Source organism: Eptatretus burgeri, chromosome 9, assembly GCF_056783735.1.
Source record: "Eptatretus burgeri isolate ZD-2024b chromosome 9, Ebu_testis_v1, whole genome shotgun sequence".
In the NCBI taxonomy this organism is placed as follows: Eukaryota; Metazoa; Chordata; class Myxini; order Myxiniformes; family Myxinidae; genus Eptatretus; species Eptatretus burgeri.
In genome coordinates this window covers 45,365,595-45,385,335 of record NC_140969.1, presented here as the reverse complement: position 1 = coordinate 45,385,335, position 19,741 = coordinate 45,365,595, and the positions used below count along the sequence as shown (strand labels likewise).

The 19,741-nt window shown below is 44.4% G+C and overlaps 1 protein-coding gene across 1 annotated transcript in view; it reads right to left on the bottom strand.

Moving 5' to 3' along the window:
- RELN (reelin) overlaps positions 1-19,741 on the bottom strand; it is a 346,725-nt gene that overhangs the window by 226,494 nt on the left and 100,490 nt on the right. The window contains exons 18-20 of the mRNA XM_085894992.1: positions 18,836-19,066; positions 18,539-18,697; positions 17,822-18,058 (exon numbers count right to left, since the gene is read on the bottom strand). Of these exons, the coding sequence (XP_085751118.1) occupies positions 17,822-18,058; positions 18,539-18,697; positions 18,836-19,066 (627 nt within the window). The remainder of the gene's footprint in view (positions 1-17,821; positions 18,059-18,538; positions 18,698-18,835; positions 19,067-19,741) is intronic.

Below are 19,741 nucleotides of genomic sequence, written 5' to 3'. Positions count from 1 at the left end.
CTGATGCGGGACAGTCAGTCTCGGCCGAGGAGAGATGGACCCCTCCCCCGCACGACGTACAATGGAAGCGTGGCGACCTCGCCTTGTTACCGCACAGACATGTCTGCCATCCCGACTGGCGTTATCTTCTCGCGGGTGTACGTAAACAGCGTGAGGTTTGACCTGATAAGCTTCAGGCCGTTGAGTCTACGCGCAGTCTGTTTGCCGATGATCGACACAGCCGCTCCTGTATCGACCTGAAACGTGATCGGCATTTTGTTCACTTCGATTTCCACCGTCATCGGGCGTGCCGCCGCCGGGCCAATTGAAAACAGGCCCATCAACGGCCGCCAGTTCCGCCCCGGGTCGCCTCGCACATCGCCGTCCATGACCTTAACGGTGACCGGCGCCCCACGGCACACACGCTTCAGATGACCCACCTTGTGACAATTGAAACACACGGTGCCTTTATACGGGCACGCATGGCGCAGGTGTTGACCTCCGCATCCCAAGCACGTCCGTGGGGTCACCTCGTCGCTCGTGCGGCCGCGCGGCGACGTCCGACCCGCGCCGAAGGTCGTGCGCACGTCCCAGGGTGCTCGCGACCCCGCGTGGCCGGTGATGGCCCGAACATCTCCGCGAGTCTGCTCGACCGCTGTAGCCCTGCTGAGCGCCGAGTCGAATGTAATGGCTTCACCCTTCAGCCGTAGAACCGCCGAAACCATCTTTGCATCTTGTAAACCAGCAATAAAACGATCTCTGAGCCGAGCTGGACGCTCCCCCGCCGTGAACTTGCATGCCACGGAAGAATGCTTAATCCGCGCCACGAAATCAGCGACACGCTCCTCTGCACCTTTCGAGAGGCGATTGAACTGGTATCGAGCGAGATGTAATGACTTCTCCGGCGCCATGTGTGCTTTCATCTTCTCCACAATGTCCCAAAACGACAGCGCGTCATCACGCGGCTTGTCCGGCGCCACCTAATCACTCAGTAACCGATAATGCTCCGCCGAAAGCGAAGCGAGCAAGATCGACTTCTGTTTGCTCTCGTCGACCACATCATTCACGTGGAAATAGCATCCCAATTGCTCCGAAAACAATTCGAAGTCGTCTCCGACGAAAATGGGCACATGTCCGTTTTTAACCATCCTCGTCAGCCAACTGTGGTGTACGAGGTGCAGTGGAACACGAGAAGCAAGAGTGTTAGCATCAACTCCGCTTTATCGCGCGTCCGGACGTACATTCCTGCCACCCCTAGCGGGCGAGCCATGATATAGGAAAACCCAATCACGTGATACAGCACAGTGTTGAGAATGAAAAATGTATTGCTAATCCAAAAAAGGAGGCATAACTCTTTGTCCAGTTTACTCTGGCTGAGCAAGCAAGGGTAAAATTATTCATAGTTTTAAGTAGCTCAGATACATCTTCTTAACATTGAGTTGTAGTGCAGATATCATCTGCATAAGCAACAACTTTTATAGTAGGTATGTCCGGAGCGACAGAGAATCTCACAAGCTTCTCACGCAATTTAACTAAAAGAGGTTCAATGGAAAGAACATAAAGGAGTCCGGATAAGGGACACCCTTGCCTTATTCCTCTGGTAACAATAAAGGGAGGAATCAACTCATTATTTATTTTGAATAAACTATAAATATTATGATACAACAACTGAATATATGATACAAAAATACGACCAAAACCAAAACCCTTTAGGATAGCAAATAGATAACTATGAACTATACTATCAAACGCATGCTCTTGATCAATAAAGATTAAGCCAGTACTTTTATGCAGAAGATCACACACATCAACAATGTCACGAACAGCGCCAAGATTGTCATATATTGATCGTCCAGGCACACAACAGGTTTGATCAAGATGCACCAAAGATTGGACTACCAATTTTAGGCAAGGACCTTTGAAAAAATCTTGTAGTCGGTGGTCAGTAAGGAGACAGGACGCCAATTTCTGAGTAACTGGGTGTCTCCCTTCTTTGGGAACAAGGAAACAACAGCTTGCCGGAAACTTAGGGGGAGCTCCCCAACTTGAAAACTTCCAAAAGTTCGGGTCCCATAATGTCCCAAAAGGTTTTGTAGAATTCACAGGGGATTCCATCCAGACCAGGAGCTTTCCCGGACGCCATACTGGAAAGAGCAAGACCCAACTCCTCCAGCGTGATGGACCTCTCCAAAGAGGCTCGCTGCGACTCAGACAACTTAGGTAAAGGTTCAATAAAAGCTTATGCAACATTCAAATCAATCTTTTTCGCACAGAATAAAGAAGAAAAATAATCGACTACAATTCTTTTAATCATCTTAGGTTCACTTACTATCCCTCCTTCAGGTGATTGTACAGATAATAGTTGTTGTTGTGCTTTAGTTTTCCTCTCCAAAGAGAAGAAAAACTTTGATGAAGTGTCAAAAAGACTCAAATTTTTAATCTTAAGCCGCACTAAAGCCCCTTTAGCAATTATAAAACCTCTTTTTCTAGAATCGTTATCATCGAAAGACTATCAGGAGAGTGATGAAGTTTAAACTGCTGACAAAAGATTTTGATGTGGATTTTTACAATATCCCACCATTGTAGCTTGCTATGAAAGGTGTTTTTCCTTCTGTAAAGAGAAGTCCAAAAGATTCTAAAAGCATGGCAAAAAACCATGTCTTCCAAAAGACTAACATTTAGAGCCCAATAGGCACTCCTACGTTGAAGATAGGGAAAAGTTAATTTTAAAGAAACGAGGTGGTGATCCGAAAAGCCAGAGGGAGAAATTGCCGTAGACAATATGAAGTTCCGAAAATCATTATTAACATAAAATCGATCTAAGCGAGCAAAAGATATCCTGTTATTGGAAGTTTGACACCACGAATATTGTTTAACTTTGGGGTGCTGCAATCTCCAACCATCAACCAAATTATACTTTGCTAAAATGGTCGCAAGCCCTTTTGCACTCTCAGGGTGAGGTTCTGAGCCATTACGGTCCAGAGCTGGCTCCAAGGTACAATTAAAATCACCAGATAGGCACACGAGACCACTAAAATCAATCTGGGATAAACAATCATCAAGAATGGAAAAATATTCGTTTCTTTTTGCAGGATTACTTGGGACATAAGCATTTAATAGTGTGATTTTATAGCCTCCATAAGAAAAAACCACAAAAGCCAAATGACCTTGCATGAATTCGTGAAAAACAATTTGGTCCGATGAAAAACTTGATCGAAACCAGAAAGCAACTCCTGCACTGCAGCAATCAAAGGAACTGAAAAACCAAGAATCCCTTTTTGTGGTTTGCCACTCTGCAGAACAAGTAGGTCCACAACGCACATCCTGAAGAAGAGCTACATCAATATGCTTTTGAAAAGTAAGTCGAGCGTGTGTTTTACGTATAGGGGCGCGGCCCCCATTTATGTTTAAACAAGCAAGAGACAGAACCATTTTAGTATTTTATAGGTGGGTACTGGTTACTGAACTTCTTTCCTTGCTAGAGTTACATATTTCCTCAATCTGTGTGCCTGGGATTCATTGGCACCATAGGCTGCCGGATTTTTAGTAATAAGGGATGCGGTAGGCATAAATTTATCGAGTTCCGGAAAGAAATCGGTTAGTTTAATTTTTTTCCGAAAGGTGTGGAAGAACTTGATCACCTTCGCAGGAGCAGGGGCATTTAAGCCCTTGTGGTCTTGTGAATCTCCAGCTGCACCAACTAACTCAGAAGAATCTGATATTGAACAAGTATCATCGGAATCACACGACTCGTGTTCAAATTCAGCTTCCTTTTTCTTTACAGATATAGCAGACATTGGAAATGGTTTCATGAAAAAGGAATCCTCAGGAAGCAGATTTCCTTCTAACTTTTCAGGTGTCTGCTTCAAAGTCACTGAGGTAATGGGTGTGGCTGTAGATGTGACAGGCAGTTCTATGGTACTCGGTGCAACTACAGTTTGGTGAGATTGTTCTGTGGTGTTAGGCACAACTATAGTTTGGACAGATGGCTCTGAGTTATTAGGCTCTACTGTAGTCTGAACTGCTGGTTCTGAGGTATGAGGCACGACTATGGTTTCAACAGTTGGTTCTTGGGTGTTAGACACAATCTCCGCATGAACATCCTGCTTCAGTGTATGACTACCTACTGTATGTCCAGAACAAGTTTCGTCTCTGCCTGGGACATCTACTGATGGTTTGTTTTGAAGCTCCATAGTCTCCTCGTCATCACATGTGAGAGGGCAGGCATAAACATCTGAAGGATTTTGGTTACTCTCGTTCCTATTGAGTGAAACCCTCTTCACAGTGACCGCTTCCGCGTATGAAGAAGGTTCGACTAAAACTGCACTTTGGTGCCTCCGTTTTCCTCGTGTCACCCAACCAGACTCATTTTTTCCATTCGTTTGATTTTCAGAGTTTTCCCCTGCCTCAGTAGACACCCCAGTGACCTCAGGTTCATTTACATTTTCAACTTTACTTGATTCTTTTTCAACGCCCCTTGGGCATTCATTTTTCATGTGACCATACTGTCTACATTTGTAACACACTAAAGTCTGAGATGTGGCAAAGATGCGGTAAGTAAACTTTTCATGTTCAATTTTTAACATCACGTCAAGCTCACGGATGTTTGGCTTTGGAATAATAAATAGTTGATGTCGAAAGGAAAGAATATGTTTTGTAATGTGGTCCTTAAACCGAACAGGAATGAAAGTTATTTTTGAAACAACAGTGCCATACTGTTCTAAAGCAGCTTTAACCTGCTCGTTTTTTATGAAGGGAGGAATATTTGACAGGAGTACCTTCATCGATGGAACATCGAGCGGTGATATGAAGAGGAATATATCCGGCTCCACGGTCAGTCCTGACTCCACAAGCTGTGCCACTATTTCCTCTTTAGCGACGAAGATAACAACACGCTGATTCATTCTCGATGCAGTTATTACGCTATGCATGCCAATTAATTTTCCGACACACAAAACAACTTTTTCAACTAAGATCTCAGGTGGTGGTGGACACGAAAACCCATTTTTCCGACTTAAAGACTCTAACAGCTCAACGGTCACCATGCTTTAGGCACAATAACACTCAATGCCTCAGGGTAAAAAAAAAACACACCATGGAATTGAGTGCACTCACTCACTCTCAAACTCCAAAATGGAAAAACAAGAGAGAGTAGAATATATATATATATATATATATATATATATATATATATATATATATATATATATATATATATATATATATATATATACATATATATATATATATACATATATATATATATATATATATATATATATATATATATATATATATATATATATATATATAGAACAGGGAGCAATGATAGCAAGAAAAGAAGAAAAAAAAAAAGAAAAAAAAAGGGAAAAAATAAAATAAAAAGGAATACACAAGCGACGCTGGCAAATGGAGGCAAATGGAGGAGTAATAAAAAAAAATAAACCAATGTCACCCGCAGGGTGACCCGTATCTAGCCAAAAGGTGACCACGTGTGACTTCTTTCAGATCACACTGAGGTGAATAGAGCAGAGCTGCTATCCACCAGGAGCGACTCCTTGAGGAATATCTGCCTACGAGAGATTCCAATGAGAATCTTTCTACAGAGTAACCATGAAAAATATGTGTTTGCCTCATAACGTCACCAAATGATGTCATCATGTCTCAAGCTTGACATATCTAGAAAGTACTCATGGAGGTGTTCAATTTGAGGTACTACACGATATGGTTCCTAAAACTTGAAAATTTGACCTTGGGGTCAAATATGTTTGACCTCAGGCACTAACCATGAAGGTCAAGGCCAATCGCCACCAAAAACTAATCAGCTGAGCGCCAGACCATATACTACATTCCCATAAAGTTTGGAGACGATTAGATTAAAATTACTCAAAAAATAAGGGTTTCGTCGACTCCCCTGATTTGCGACAAAGTGACCTTGACCTTTGACCTTGACCTTCAAAATTTTGTGCACTGAAAGGGACCTCTATAGGCCTCTGATATGCAAAGTTACAAAAATTTCCAATGATAACTGTGCTCTGCAGAATTTTTTATACGTGTTTACAAACAAAAAAAAAAAACATACAAGCTGACTAACATATCTTGCAAAAACTTCGTTTTGGCAAGATAATAATACTAATGATAATAATATGGACGAGGTCCAAGAATCGTTTAAAGGGAGCCACAGCGATGGCAAAAACTAACAAAACATGTCGGATGGAAACCAGGCCTCAAAACCGGGAGGGGTTCTGAGATACCCGAACACCACCTACCTATATATCTATATATCTCTATCTCTATCTCTATCTCTATCTCTATCTCTATCTCTATCTCTATCTCTATCTCTCTCTCTCTCTCTGGAAAAGAGAAAACAAGGAGAAAGGGGGTCAAGAGAAAACGAAAACTAAAACATTTAGACAATGAGAAGAGAGAAAGGAGAAAGAAACACAGGCTCCGCGCGTACCGCCAGGGACTGAGCAACAGCCTTCGCGATTGCACGTGCGTGCCAAGCGAGCAACAACTGTCAAAAGGGGGAGGGGGGGGGGGGGAGGGAGAGAGAGAGAGAGAGAGAGAGTGAGAGAGAGAGAGAGAGGAGTTAGCAGAGAGCATATGTTATGCTTTGTGAACACAAACCACACACACACACACGTACACACCACACACCCACCCCCCCCCACACACACACACACACACATACACCCCCGTCAACACACACACATACACCCCCCACACACACACACATACACCCCCCCACACACACATACACCCCCCCCCCCACACACACACACACACACACACTAGTGCTTGGCTGATATCAGCAATTTTTCGATTATCGGCGGCACGCTGGAATCAGTGCGATTACCGACTATAGTACATACTGTATAGAAACCAAAGTAGTTTTCACCGAAAAACAATGTTGCTTTTATAGAGATGTTTCCGGGATATGTTCACAAACAATAATCTTTATAAACAGCTGCGTAAGATGGGTGGAAAAAAATTTGGCTGGGTAATTTAGAAAATACGTTAATATGACAAATGGCTTGGAAATTGGGTGTCATTTCACAACTCACTCAGTATGGTGGAGCATGAACCACTCGCTCAGGATGGCAAAGCACGAACCACTCACTCAGGATGGCGGAACATGAATCACTCGGTCAGGACGGCGGAGCAGGAACCACTCGGTCAGGGCAGCAGAGCTAGAACCACTCGCTCAGGACGGCAAAACATGAACAACTCGCTCAGGACGGCGGAACACGAACCACTCGTTCAGGACAGCGGAGCAGGAACCACTTGCTCAGGAGGGCAGAGCACAAACCGCTTGGCTTAGGATGGCAGAGCACGAACCACTCACTCAGGATGGCAGAGCACGAACCACTCACTCAGGATGGCAGAGCACAAACCACTCGCTCAGGATGACAGAGCATGAACCACTTGCTCAGGACGGTGGAGCACGAACCACTTGCTCAGGACAGCGGAACACGAACCACTCACTTAGGATGACAGAGCATGAACCACTCGCTCAGGATGGCAGAGCATGAACCATTTGCTCAGGACGGTGGGGCACAAACCACTCGCTCAGGATGACAGAGCACAAACCACTCGCTTAGGATGACGGAGCACAAACCACTCGCTTAGGATGACGGAGCACAAACCACTCACTCAGGATGGCAGAGCATGAACCACTTGCTCAGGACGGTGGGGCACAAACCACTCGCTCAGGATGACAGAGCACGAACCACTCGCCTAGGATGACGGAGCACAAACCACTCACTCGGGATGGCAGAGCACAAACCACTCACTCAGGATGGCAGAGCACAAACCACTCACTCAGGATAGCAGAGCACAAACCACTCGCTCAGGATGATGGAGCACGAACCACTCGCTTCGGATGGTGGAGCACAAACCACTCACTCACGATGAAAGAGCAGGAACCACTTGCTCAGGATGATTTTTGGAGGTATTGGAAGTATCTTGTGATACAAATGGGGCAAAAGGGTGATTCAGCTTCTGAGGACTCAGAAGTGGATGATGTTGAGGAAGTGCCTTCTCAGACCTAAGAGGGGAAAGTCACTCTTTCACCCTCTCGGATGATGAGATAAAGGCCTTCTAAAAAGATTATATTCCGAAAAGAAATGTTGAACTGAGGGATTTCTTTTCCAGATGATGTCGGATTTGTAAATTGATTGAAATAAATTATTTGGAGTCCGGATGACTGTTTTTTCAGAAACGACCAAATATCGTTTAAATAATTGGATAAAGAAATGCCAAAAGGATTTGCCTTATTTTTGCATCCTGCTCTTCATCTCACCTCTGTCGTGTTTACTGAGGCTGTGCAGGGATATTTAGCTACTTTATCCTTTATAATGGAGAGCTATAGGGTTATGTTAGTGAATGTGTATGTTCCAAGCATAAGTAAAGAGAGGTATACAAGATTTGTTATTGCAATTGACTGATCTAATGAGGAATATTGAGTGTCAAGATTTCATTGTGATAGTGGGGAGGAGGGGGGTGGGTGGGGGTATTTTAATTGCACTCTAAGTCCTGTATTAGATCGTTAGTAGAGGCTTTTCAAAAAAAAATTGTTGGATGATGTATGGAGGCTTCAGCACTCTAAAGAGTGTGGTTATTCATGGTGTAGATGTGCAAGGAACGTCATCATGTTAGCGAGGTTAGATAGATTATATGTTAATTGGCGGATGATGAAGGAGATTTTGAAAACACATTATTCCCTTAGGGTTCTCAGATTACAGTTTAGTTCTCCTAAGTTTTAGACTGATGTCCCGGCAGAAGGGGTTGTTCTTCGTACTAGAAATTAAACAGATATTTTGAGTAATACTTGCTTTCAAGAAGCCTTTCCTGTGGTAAGGCAGGAACTCAGTCACATGAGAGTTCGTTTTGTACATCTGCAAACTTGGTGGGACAATGTGAAAGCACAAATTGCAATATTCTGCCAGCAATTTCAAATATTTAGTTCAAAGCAAGGAAGAATGGAGAAACAAGTTTTGGAAAGAGAGATTATGAATCTGAAAGTAAACGTAGCAATACAACAGGATGTGCAGAAACATCGGTTATTGGTGTTGAAACAGTCACTTCTGAAAGACATTGTAAATTATAATGCCAAGGGTGTGATGAATTGAAGGATGTGACGCGTGATCACATGTCGCGCGGCTCGCGCACGGGACAGATAAAACCGAGATTCCGCGCGGTCAGTGGGATTGTCACTGGGGCATTGTCATTTACGCGGTGGTTCACTTGGTGCTCGTTGAATGGTAAAAATTGAGAGTATACCGGACTCCATGCTAATTGCTGATTTATTTTGCGGTGATCTACTGCACATGTATACATTGCTACACATGTACTCCTTGCTACACATGTACTCCTTGCTGCACATGTATCCCCTGATGTGCCCGTAGAAGCGGCTTCAATCAAGTGAAATAAAGCCTACACTCTGAAGGTTTTTCCCTCGCATTCATTTCAATTTATTTCACTTGATCCCTTCGGCTCCCTCAACCGACGATGGACAAGATCTACAAGCCGGAGAGGTTCGACGCAGACCCAAACGCGACTGACTCGGAAATGATATGGTCGCATTGGTTCCGTTCCTTCTCACACTATTTGACCATTATTGAAGAGGGAGCCGACAAATTGGCCGCCCTTGTAAATCATGTCTCGCCCAGTGTATTCAGGCTCTTCTCGGAGTGTGACACCTACGACGCAGCGATCGACGTGCTGCGGGCGCTCTACGTGAAGCGCAAGAACGAGGTATACATACGACATCTTCTCAACACACGCAGGCAAGCAGCCGGGGAGACAATCGATCAGTTCCTGCAAGCTCTGAGGCAGTTGGGCAAAGACTGCAGTTTCCGGGCAGTAACCGCCGAGGAACACTGAGATGAAGCGACCAGAGAGGCGTTCATCCAAGGGCTCAGGTCAGCCCCCATACGGCAACGCTTACTGGAGAAAGCACAACCCACTCTTGAAATGGTAGCTGACCAGGCTCGAGCAATGGATACGGCTCAGCAGCAATCTGAGTCATATGGGACACCGATGCTGCTAATGAACGCTGCTATGGCGGAAACTCAAGGAACCCCCCAGGGCACCTCCGACACTGAGGATGGAGATAAACCCGAGGAATCGGATACCCAGACCACGACAAACTCCTCAGCCACTACTTCGGTTGGTAAATGCTTCTTTTGTGGGTACAAAAGACACCTCCGCAACAAATGCCCCGCCAGGGATGCCACATGCATGAATTGTGACAAGAAAGGGCATTATGCCAGGGTATGCAAATCTACTCTTAGAAGAAATAAACCCACTTCTGCGGCTCTCTACTCACAAAAGAAAGTAACAGCAGCTTCACCGGGGAATCTATCCAAAGTTATCATCAACGTACAAATTAACGGGCATATGGCTGAGGCTCTGATTGATACCGGTAGCTCTGAAAGTTTCGTCAACAGCTCGCTAGTGAAGGGCAGGAAATGGAAGATCCACCCGACAGACAATACGGTATGCATGGCCTCCAGATCACTACAGTCCCACGTACGAGGGTACTGCAATGTTGATTTGGACGTAAAAGGGTACACGCCTCGGGATGTAAGGGTACTGGTGCTTCGTGATTTATGCGCAGATGTAATTCTGGGTCATAATGTCCTCAAGCAGCACGCGCGCGTCAAAATACCCTTTGGAGGAAGCAAACCTCGTCTAATTCTAAATGCTCTGACCACCGCAGAGGTATCGTCCCCCCTGCTGTTTGCTAACTTGTCGCCGGACTGTAAACCGATAGCGATCAAATCGCGATGATATACCACTGCCGATATGAACTTCATCACTTCTGAGACCAAGCGATTACTGGAAGAAGGTATTATAGAACCGAGTGATTCGCCATGGTGCGCGCAGGTGTGGGTGACCACCAACCAGAACCACAAGAAACCAATGGTTATCGATTACTCTCAAACGGTCAATCACTTCACCCAACTCGATGCCTACCCTTTGCCGCGCATAGACGAGATGGTCGAACGCGTGGCCATTAACAAAATATTCAGCACCATCGATTTGCGAAGCGCCTATCATCAAATTCCCATTCGAGAGGAAGACAAACCTTACACCGCGTTCCAGGCAGGTAGACGCCTCTACCAATTCAGGAGGATTCCGTTCGGCGTCACTAATGGAGTAGCTTGCTTCCAACGAGTTATGGACGACATCATCTCGGATGAAAACCTCAAAGACACTTTTGTTTACGTGGACAATGTCACGGTGTGCGGTAAAGATCGGGGGGAACATGATATGAATCTGGACAGATTCTTGAGCATTGCTAGAAAATATAATCTGACCCTCAACTACGAGAAATGCGTATTCTCGGCAAAGTCAATTAATCTTCTCGGCTACACAATAGCCGACGGCACGATTAAGCCCGATCCTGAACGATTGCGCCCACTCCGTGAGCTACCCACCTCAGGACCTGCAGACAATGCGTCGGGTGATGGGAATGTTCGCTTACTACGCTAGATGGATCCCCCAATACTCTGAAAAAATACATCCCCTAGTGCATTCCAAAAACTTCCCACCAGATGTCGCTGTTGTAAAAGCTTTCCACAACCTCAAGGACGATATCAGCAATTCCGTGGTATTATCGATCGATAGCACGATGCCGTTCGTGGTGGAGACGGATGCTTCCGATCACGCGATCACCGCGACGCTCAATCAGTCCGGCCGACCCGTCGCGTTCTTCTCGAGAACTCTCTCTGGAAGCGAGCAGAGACACTCGGCAATAGAGAAGGAAGCGTACACTATTGTCGAAGCCCTACGTAAATGGAGACATTATTTACTGGGCAACGACTTCACACTCGTCACAGACCAGCGATCCGTTGCCTTCATGTTTGATGGGAAAAATAACAGGAAAATTAAGAATGAGAAAATAATGAGATGGCGGATAGATCTAGCTTGTTATAGTTACGACATTGTTTACCGGCCCGGGAGGGAAAACCCTGCTGCAGACACCTTCTCTCGGGTCTATTGTTCGGCGACAATCAGTCGGGCTTTGCAAGACCTCCATGAGTCTCTGTGCCACCCAGGAGTAACCAGAATGGCACATTTCGTGCGCAGACAAAACCTTCCCTATTCTATCGAAGATATTAAACAAATGAATGCTTCATGCCCTGTTTGTGCTGAACTAAAACCCAGATTTTATGGCGCGGCTTCTGGCAGGTTGATCAAGGCCACTTCACCCTTCGAGAGACTAAATATCGACTTCAAAGGGCCCCTGCCGACCGAGACAGACAACAGATACATACTCACTGTTGTTGATGAATATTCAAGGTTCCCTTTCGCATTTCCGTGCTCGGATATGATCTCGGGCACTGTCGTGAAATGTCTGTCTGACCTCGTCGCTATGTTTCGGAAACCGTCGTACATACATTCAGACAGAGGGCCGTGTTTCATGTCGGCCGGGCTAAAACAGTTCCTATTTGAGCACGGCATAGCAACTAGTCGAACGACAGGTTACAACCCACAGGGTAATGGGCAGGTGGAACGGTATAATGGAGTCATTTGGAAAGCCGTAACTCTGGCGCTGAAATCGAGAGGGCTGGGCCCCGAGCGGTGGGAGGTTACCCTTCTCGACGCTCTGAATTCCATACGCTCTTTGCTCTGTACGTCCACCAATGCTACTCCTCACGAACGAATGTTTACTCACCAACGACGTTATATTGACGGCCAATCGGTGCCCAACTGGCTAATCTATCCCGGAACAGTGTTCATGAAGCGCCCGGTACGACAAAGCAAGTATGAACCCATGGTGGAGGAGGTCGAACTCATCGATGCTAATCCAGAGTATGCTCATGTCAGACTTCCTGATGGCAGGGAGACCACTGTGTCGGTTCGCCATTTGGCTCCCACAGGTACTCCTCCTGCAGGTACACCACCATCTGGTACTCCTCCCTCTGACATTCCCTCCCCAGGTGTTTCCCCCCCAGGAACTCCACCCGGCAATGGTGGCGACGGAGCTGCCGCGTTTCACCCGAGAGCGATCGAGGAGTCATCCCCGGCACGAGTCGAGGCTCCCCAAGAGGATCGGAAGCCTCCCTCAAGTGAAACCACCATTTACTCCCAGAGAGGTCGACGGATAAAACCCCCTCGCCGACTCGAACTGTAAAGGGGATTATCGGCATCCTCGATGCTCATGCTCCTATATGCTCATTATATCATATATCGATGCTCATTACCATGCTCCGACAACTCAAAATAATCCTCACTGCTTGGAATGTATGCTTCTGTAGTTGAAATAGTTCGCGCTGCTTGAAATGTATACTCCTATTGCGCTGAAGTAATCATGGTGCGTTAGTTGAGCCTCTAGTTACATTTTAAAGACGGGGAGAACGTGATGAATTGAAGGATGTGACGCGTGATCACATGTTGCGCGGCTCGCGTACGGACAGATAAAACCGAGATTCCGCGCGGTCGGTGGGATTGTCCCTGGGGCATTATCATTTACGGCGGTGGTTCACTTGGTGCTCGTTGAATGGTAAGAATTGAGAGTATACCGGACTCTGTGCTAATTGCTGATTTATTTTGCGGTGATCTACTGCACATGTATACATTGCTACACATGCACTTGCTGCACATGTATCCCCTGATGTGCCCGTAGAAACGGCTTCAATCAAGTGAAATAAAGCCTACACTCTGAAGGTTTTTCCCTCGCATTCATTTCATGGTGCTTCGTGATTTATGCGCAGATGTAATTCTGGGTCATAATGTCCTCAAGCAGCACACGAGCGTCGAAACAGTTGAAACAGTCACTTCTGAAAGACATTGTAAATTATAATGCCAAGGGTACTTTGATTAGACTTTGGATGAATCGCATCTCCAAGTTAGATTCACCCACTAAGTTTTTTTTTTCTTAATTTGGAAAAGGATTCTGTTCCTCAAAAGCACATGAGGTGTTTTATAAAGCCAGGGGCAGACATTCGTGTTTCACAAAGGAATATAAAGGAGGTTATTACTGATCATTTCACTAAATTATTTTTCAGTGACGACATGCAGTGGAATGCATTTGAGTATTTTACATCGGAGCTGCCTCAGCTAATAGGTGAGCATGAAGTGAAGCGAGGAACTCGCTTGATGTTGGATGAACTTGAACAATCACTTATGTCCCTGGCTACTTGAAGCAGCACCAGGTCTGGATGGCCTCCCAGTAGACTTTTACAAGACCTTCTGGACCCTTGTTGGCAACTTTTTGCTTGAGGGACTCAAAGAAGTATGTAGGAGGTGGTGAACTTCCTCTCAGCTGCCATGGAGCAGTGGTGATGCTCCTTCCAAAGAAAGGTGTTCCACAGCTTATCACGAGTTGGCGGCAGGTTTCACGTGTAACAGTGAATTGTAAGGTTTTGCTACAGCTTTGGTATGGCGATTATCATGTTTGGAATATTTTAGACATTTTGACCAATGTTTTCGTGTTAAGCACCATCAGATTCATGACAATATTTTTCTTGTTTGGGATCTATGGCATGTGTGTAAAACTACGACATAAAACTACGACAGCTGTTATCAATTTGGGGGAAAAGTTATGCCTACTGGATGGGTCAAGCTTGTGGATCCTGGCCTTCCTTTCCACATCAGCTCATGTTGACTTTTGAAGGAATGAAATACTTGGGAGTGTTCCTTGGAAACTAAAATGTTAAATAAAAAGAAGAACTGGGAGGATATGGTGGATGCCCTTGAGCAAAGACTGGTGAAGTGGATGGGCTTTCTTGTTCAATTTTCATATGGGGGTGCATGTTAGTGCTAAACAATCTGGTGGCATCCATGCTGTGGCATCATTTCAAGGCTGTGCACCCTCCAGAGAGCTCGGTGAAAAGCATTCCGAAAATTCTAATAGATTTCTTTTGCAGTGGCAAGTAATGGGTTCATCCTGGAGTGCTGATTCTTCCCCTGAACAAAGGAGGTCAGGGCCAAGCTGACTTGATCAGCAAGATTATGGATTTTTACCTGACTGCAATTAAGCACCTGCTATATGAACCTTCCTGGCTGTCTTGGAGGAATCTGGCCAATTCCCTTTTGAGTTTAGCTGGTGTCCTGGCATATTCACAAGAGGTTTTTCTGATGAATGTGCAGCACCTGGACCTCACACAACTACTGCCGTTTCACTCCAGCCTGCTGAACGCTTGGCAAGTCTTTATACTTAGCCGCTGGAACATATTGTACTTAAAAGCAATGTTCTTGTGTGAACCCCTCTTTTACAATCCATTATTCAAAAGTATTCCCAAGGATCGAAGTTTTGTCAAGCATTTTGTTGGGAATAACGTTCGGAGAATGTACGACTTGATGAATGAGACAGGCAGTTGGGTGCGTGCTGCTGCACTGGCGGAAACTGTAAGCATCAGATCAGTTAGACATTTCTCACTTGTGTTATGTGGTGTCTTATTGAAAGTTTTCCATGACAAGAACCTACATGGGGAGCAAGTATCCCCTGTACCGGTGCTATCTACCTCTCTTGTGCTTACCTCAAATAATTGCATAACGAACTCGTGTTATGAAATCTCATCTCCTCTTGTTTGGAAGGCCTCCCTTCTGTTATCTCCTGCCGAGTGGCAGAACTTGTATCATTTTTGTGTAAGTTTGGTGTGCCTCATCTCCAAATTAAATGTCAGGAAGTGGATTTGCTTGTTACCAGATAAATCCCCCTTTCAACCACACTGGGATAGTTTTTGTATTAAAGGCTTATCCTCTAAAGAATTGTGGACCTCCAGTGGAGACTAGCTCATTAGCTCCGACCCACAAATCACTGACTACACATTTTTCGGAGTGAATACCTGATTAATATCCATTTAGTAGTGCATCTGAAACTGTTTTCCATGCGCTTGTTGAGGGTCGGCCCTTAACTTCCTTCTTCTCCCCACACTTCTTTTTATTTAAGGGGGTAATATTGTAATTGGCTCCGTCTGCCTGTCTGTCCGTCAGTCAAGCTGTCTCCTAAACAGCTGGACAGGAATTCACCAAACTTGGTCGTGATGATCACCACATGGCAAAAAAAGGTGCAAGAGCAGTATCATTTTGGCCCCACCCCCTGGGGCAGGTCAAAAGGTCAAATACCAAAAAAGGTAATTACAGACACATTTTTTAAATGAAACTTTTTATATGCAATCAACTTTGGGGGACACTTGAAATATGTAACGGGTTCATGCCCCTGGGGGTATGGACATGCGGTCACAGGGGTCAAACGGAAACATTTTAAACTCAAAATTTGATATTGAATCATTCCTGGTGGAACGTTTTTCTATCTTCCAACTTGACTTGAGGTGGGAAACGCTGGGATTTGCGATGGTGCACCATCAACTTTGCTCAAGTTTCAGTTGTTGAAGGAGGGAGGTGTTTAGGATTTTATCACTGTACTTTAATTTCAGTTTTCATTTTTGGTGTTAAAGTTTTGCCTGTTTGTCAAAAATAAGTGCTTTTGGCCAACGTTTTGTTGGCACAAGCAAATAAGGTATTTCATAAAACTCGGAAAGCAAAACTCGAAGGTTTACTTGAGAGGAATCACAATTTGTTGTTGCCTTTTAAGAGTCTTGTGGTTACTAGGATTAAACTGGATTTTAGTTTATATAAATATGAGGGCAAGTTGCCAGAACTTGAGCAAACATGGGTGGTAAATTCACTTTGTCAGGTGGCTGTTGGGGCCTTAGTACGTATTCCATTGTAAATCCAGCTATACTTGTACACAAGTGATTACTCAGTGTATATAACCATACGGTAATTTTTCTGTTATTGTTGTAAAGTGTTTTAGCTTGGTTGTCCCTTGCCGTTTTGGATACTTTATTTTGTGCGTTTTGTATTTTTATAGTAAAAGATGATACACCGTTTCTCTCCTTCTCCTTCTCCTTCTCCTGCTCTCTCCCTCTCTCCCTCCCACCCTCTCCCTCCCTCAGAAAGCACTTGGTGAAGAAATTCATGTAGTGGCAGAAGAAGGTTTGAGAACAAACAATAAAAGTGAGCCACCAGATAAATTCAAGTTGTGGTGTTAACATAATTATTTGGAGTCAATGCTTCTGTGACCTTTTGTACAGCTGACATTGCATTTAGCAGCGGACAATCCTGTCTTTAACAGCATGCAACGAAGCCAAAAACGGGAAAATTAAAATTAAAATGATGATAACAATGATGATATTGATGAAGGTGAGTACAATGATGAATACATGCAATCATAACTAGAATGGCACTCGGTAGAGTTCATACTTACACCAGGCTGAACAGTTTACATTGTGTATCCAAATAATAAGCCAAATCTCGATCAGGACCTCCAAAATGTAATTGGCATGTTCTCGTCATCTATCCAACTCATCCACCTAGTTTCGTCTAAATCCGTCCACAATTTTTTGAGATATCATGCTATACAGTATATTGTTTTTGGCACCATCACTCAATGGTGAAGAATCACTTTAAAAATTCTCATATCTGGATCCGGATTCAGATCTTCACCAAAATCTAATGGATTCAACCTTGTTATACACCAAACCTGTCCACCAAGTTTCATCCAAATCAGTCGACAACATTTTGAGATATCATGCCATACAGTATATTGTTTTGGCTCTATCTTTCAATGGTGAAGAATCACTAAAAATATTATTGTATCTGGATCCGGATCTGGATCGTCACCAAAATCTAATCATTTCATCCTTGTCACACATCCAACCTGTCCAGCACATTTTGTCTGAATCTGTCCAAAACTTTTTGAGATATCCTGTTCAGAGTCAAACAAATGGACAGACAAACAAACAGACGGATCGGGACAAAACAACCTCCACCCACCTTAGGTGGTGGAGGTAAAAATGTTGAATAAATTTCCTCAACTCACCTCAGTGCAGAGTCATGGCCACAGTGAGGCTGCAGTTGTCCACGAAAAAAACTCAGGACATCCGTGGTCTCCAGGAGGTCTGAGAAATCCAAATAGATCGCCGAGTACATGGTGGATGTCACAGTTAACTCATCCAGAGCCCATACATCTTGACCCTCTCCCGAATGATGGGGCTGCCACCACCTCAACTGCATGCCGTTGTGCTGAGCAATACTTGGCAGCTCCAGAGATACTATCCTACCACAACAACATATTTGCAAATTCCCATGTATGTATACCATTGTGCTGAGCACTCCTGCACACGCAGGAATACACACACACACACACACACACACACACACACACACACACACACACACACACACACACACACACACACACACACACACACACACACACACACACACACACACACACACACACACACACACACACACACACACACACACACATAACTTTTACCATTTGTAACTTTTATTCTGTGTCGGAGTGATGACCTGTCCAGGATTGTGCCCCTAAGCCAATGAAACTGCTTTGGTTGCCCTATGCACCTGACGATGTGAAAGGTTTTTTCAGTTCTTTTTTTGAACTTTTCTTATATGCCAGTTGCATTTGGTGTAATTGAATTAAGCCTTTTGTTCATGAGTGAGCATAATAATTGACAAAATTTGGTGTTGATTTAAAGTAAGACCACAATTAAATCACATGCTTAGACACCTGGGTTCATGGTAATGAGCAGGATGGTAGTGTGCTAGGAGTTGCCAGGTGAGACCATTGTTCGTAGAGAAATCCAGCAGCACACCCTCCTTGGAATGGTCCGGTGCCGGACAGGAACTCCCAGATGTCGTACCTAGACGGAGAGTGAACTGCAGGAATCTGCCATAGGTATGAAGGAATGCAAAATTCAGAGATCAATCACAACTAAAGTTGATGAAACATCACAGTTCCACCGAAAAAAAGGATAAAAAAACAAACAGTTGCACAAACAAAGCAAAGACGGGCACAGGTACTAACTTTGCTACAGTGGTATCCAGATGTGTGGTCACAAGCTCCCTGTAAGGGCCTCCGTTGAATACAAGTGCCTTCCCCTCTGCAAGAAGGCCACAGGACAAACCCAAAGTCGCTCCATGCAATGTGTGGAATAATCTCAGAGGCAGGCTGGGTCCAGAGAAACTTTGTGAAAGAAAGGCCATGAAGGCTAGCTTCGTGATCTCGCACATATCACCGTAAAACCCAACATCGCAGCTGGTGTCAGGACAGAGAAGGAAATGGTGGAAAGGAAGAACAATAATAAAAAAAAATGATAATTAAAAGCTGCAAATAACAAAAAAACTAAGAATTTAATACAATGAAACAAGTAAAAAAAAGTTAATATGGGAGATAAAATGCAAGAAAGACATTCTTATATACAGAAGAAAGTGTTCGAAGAACTTATTCCATTTCATGATGTTTGTATCATATCCTCATGCTATGTGGACTGTGCTTCCACACTGATGGACCCCTGGTAGCTTGTACATCTTGCTGCTTTTGAGCCTGGGGAGTAACTGCTGAAACCTATCTGTCGGGGTTCTTCCCGACATCTTTGTTCTTTGTTCCTTTCATATTTCTTTCTAATTTTTGTTTTTCCACAATTCTCTTCACTCACTCAAATTCTTGCTTTTTCTTCCTATTTATCTCTTTTACTCTCTATTCCTCATTCATTATCTATCTCTCTAAGGAGAAGTGAATTCTTGCAGAAATTTTTTCTGTAAGGCTCACTTGGCTGTGCCTGGATAGAGGGTAGTGGAGTAGCGGCTGAAACCCGAATCCTATCCAGGTTCCTCCTGATGACTTCATCTTTGTTCTTTACTTCTTCGGGTTCCTTCTTGGTCTTCCATTTCATTACATTTTTTTAAAGGACACAAAGATGGGTGTTTCATA